This window comes from Populus alba, chromosome 19, assembly GCF_005239225.2.
Source record: "Populus alba chromosome 19, ASM523922v2, whole genome shotgun sequence".
Taxonomy (NCBI): domain Eukaryota; kingdom Viridiplantae; phylum Streptophyta; class Magnoliopsida; order Malpighiales; family Salicaceae; genus Populus; species Populus alba.
This window is the reverse complement of record NC_133302.1, coordinates 9349721-9352936: the sequence shown is the minus strand read 5'-3', so window position 1 is coordinate 9352936 and position 3216 is coordinate 9349721. Positions and strand designations below refer to the sequence as shown.

At 38.7% G+C, this 3216-nt stretch overlaps 1 protein-coding gene across 4 annotated transcripts; it reads right to left on the bottom strand.

The window, feature by feature from the left end:
- Positions 1-331: 331 nt before the first annotated feature.
- LOC118056720 (myb-related protein 2) lies at positions 332-2978 on the bottom strand. Of its 4 annotated transcripts, none has more exons than XM_035069030.2 (7): positions 2825-2978; positions 2536-2755; positions 2374-2450; positions 1876-1933; positions 1680-1764; positions 1519-1585; positions 332-1284 (listed from the first exon to the last, which is right to left on the bottom strand). In XM_035069030.2, the coding sequence occupies exons 2-7, from the start codon at positions 2744-2746 to the stop codon at positions 523-525; spliced, it is 1260 nt and encodes a 419-aa protein (XP_034924921.1). In that variant the 5' UTR covers positions 2747-2755; positions 2825-2978; the 3' UTR covers positions 332-522. The 4 variants fall into 4 exon arrangements, with proteins under 4 accessions (XP_034924921.1, XP_034924922.1, XP_034924920.1 ...); XM_035069031.2 differs by having other exon boundaries at positions 1519-1588; positions 1876-1930; XM_035069029.2 differs by having other exon boundaries at positions 1519-1588; positions 2825-2977.
- Between the last annotated feature and the right edge of the window lie 238 nt (positions 2979-3216).

Genomic DNA, 3216 nt, shown 5'->3' with positions numbered 1-3216 from the left:
GGAAGACAAATTTTATATATATATTACTCCGGTGATAAATAGTGGTTACTCTATGAGTCCATTAAACACAATATGAAATAGAAAATCACATCGAAATGCCATGTTGCTTGCTCTGAAATCCTCAGTGTTAATACTGAATTAGGAACCATGGCAATGGGTCATCGTTCTTGATCTATGTAATATGAATGAAAAAAAAAGCAAGTAATTTTATGACGATTAAAGATTAACTAATAGTATCCTATTAATTACTCGTAGATTTTATTATCTCGTTCTTTAATAGGAAATAAGCATTTGACAGCTTAGTTAAATGTTTCCATTTCTGGACCTGTAATTCATTAACTCTCAAATGATATATAAGATAGAAAGGCTACACTTGTTGGATTGATTTACATTATAGTGCAACCTACATCTGCTGGTGCAACTTATTCAACTGATGAGATTTACGTGATTGTTTCCTAGCCTCTTGGCCCGAAGGAGAAAGCAAAATGTTTTCTTGTTGACTTTTACCCTATGTGAACCTTCTCAGTTCCAGCTGAAACCATTCAAGTCGAGTTGCCTGCAACCTGAAGCAGCATCAATTTCACCGTGGGAATTCAGATCCAGCTTAGTAGCATAGTAAGATAACCTATACCCCGGGGACATTTTCTCGTTCTCTAGTTTAATTGCATCTATCCTTTTGTTAGTCTTATCTTGGAAGCTGTCATCCTCACTCCTTCCCTTGAATCTTGCCTCAGCGAAGCTACTGCTCACATTCCCCCTTTCTCCTTGGAGTCCGACACCGATGGATAGATTGCTGCAGCTTCTTTCTGCAGAAAAGGTTCTCCTTTCTGTATCATTTCTCACTGAGCTGAGGAACATTTTGTTGTCTCTTATGTCTTCACCCCACTTGAGTTCAGTTTGTTGTAGCGCGTGCTCTCCTGCAATCACTTTTGGCTCCAAGAGAGCATTACCATTATAGGGCCTCAACACCATTCCAGTGTTGTGTATTTCTTGCTCCTTTTGTGACCCTTCAATGGAGGTCAGGCAGCTGTCAATTGAACAATCATTGGGATGGGTCGGTTGCGTTAGCGGTGGGCACAGACCCTGCAGATCTTTCAGCTCCGAAAATGCAGAATTCAAGCATTTAGAGGACACTTTGGACACCAGTTCAGAGAGTTGAACTTTGGCAGCTTCAAGTCCCACCGTACCTAAATTTTGCCTTCCAAGTGTTTCCTGGGCTTTCTCTAGCACTGACTGCAGGTATTTTCCTTGTGCTTCTATGCGTAGCTGTAAATGTCTCTGAACCTGTTTGATTTCAGAAAAAATTACCAGAATTTAGCTAAAACCTTTTACTCCTCTACAACCTTTGTGTTTGTAAGAGATAAATTAATGATAGCAATTTGAAAGACAATACTTTAGTTCTGTATCTGAAATACGAAGTTGGTCAACTTGAAATAAGGAAATAGACAAAATTCTTATCTTCACAAACAAATAAGAAAAGCTGAAATGTAGTTACACAGATTGATAGTGAAACAGTACCTCAAGCTGTTCATGTAGTCTTCTTTGTACTTCAATTTGCACCTGTAGTGCTTCACTGAAATGTAAGCTTCTGGATTTAAGAATTGTGTCTTAGTGAAAAATAATGCTTTGCAATACAAGAAAAATGACTAATGAACATAGAGCAAATGAATTCATCATACTTATTTGTTTGCGATCCGATGCTTAGATTGTTAATGTGGGTTGCATTTACTTCAGGCATTCTATCTCCCACCACAGCAACAGTACCTGCATCAAGTTACATATTTCTTCCTTCCATTAGAAAAGAGCAACTATCTTTAATTCCTCATCAATAGTTGAAAACATATGGAGAGAACTTTATGGCATTGTTCTTCATACCACTCTTGTTGCTCCCACTATTAGCTTGTCCATGGAGGTTCTTGCTGAGTCTGTACTTCTGACAAGAAAAGGTGGAGTTAGTGCTATTTCATTGCGTGGGTCTAAGCAAATTCAAGACTAAAGCATTCAGACGTTTGGCATTATTCTCAAGCTCTGCATAATACAGTGTAGTTTCCACTAATTACTGTTGACACTCCTAAGCACAATATTAATTTCTCTACTTCTTTATCTGTAAACAGAAAGGAAGCATCAAGGCATGGAGTTTTTCTCTTACAAAATTTAGCAAATGAAGAAAATTGGCGAAACAGTGGAACCACCAGATTGCCACAATCAATTCTAACAATAAAAGGGCTGGCATTCTTTCGATTTTCTCCGAGATTGGCTGGAGAGCTATATCTTAGAGGGTCTTGATTCTATTTAGCAACTTATAAAAGCAGCTACTGGTTGGTGGCAGATATATTCCCTTGATGATTAGATAGATAATGTCAAATGGTTTACCTGAAGATGACTCTTTAGGTGATACAAGGTAAGTCCAGGAATTCCCATAAGTTTCATAACTGTTTTTGGAGTGGCCTCTGAAATGTAAACAACAATGTTTGAGTATGCTGAATTCACTATTCTATTTGTTGTTGGATTTTTTAACCTTTTTTGTATACTCACTGTCTGCTCCTCCAAGCTGATTTACTGCTTCTATGAACCGCTCGTGAAGATCAGGTGTCCACTTTAGTCTAGGCTTTGCATCAGTTGAGAGGACAAGTCCAGAGTCCCCAGGGCCATTCCCAACTTGCAGGAACAGATGCCTCTCAGGAGGGATTGAATTTCTTGAAGAAGAGTGCATATTCTTTCCTTGATGCTGGTGATGATGGTACATTTCTATCTCCTAAAAATCCAATCAAGTTTAGCTTGCTGATAGTGTAACTATTGTGGACAAGATCAGTAGCGTATTTACCTGATATCTTCTCTCTGTGTTTGAACTCGATTATGCGATATTCTTCATGTACAATTCCACATCAGGATATCTTGAAGTAGGATTTTCTGCAACTTCTCTTGGTTATCTCCTTCAGCCAATGCTCACAAACCAAAGGTCTGCTCAAGCATGCTTTTATAACACTAGTTGGGGGGTGGGGGTGCTAAGAGAGGCATGGAATCCATTATTCACAGTGACTTGGAAAGAGATTTGTCCTTGCTACTTTATTAAATGTGGGACCTCTCCTCTAGCTCCACTTTCAATTCTAAGACAGTTTGAATTCCTAAGCACATTTAACTGTCCGAAAAATGTAAAAGCCTTGCATTAGATACCAGAATTGATCCCACCAGAGTTTTTTCAGGTGTGCGCATTCG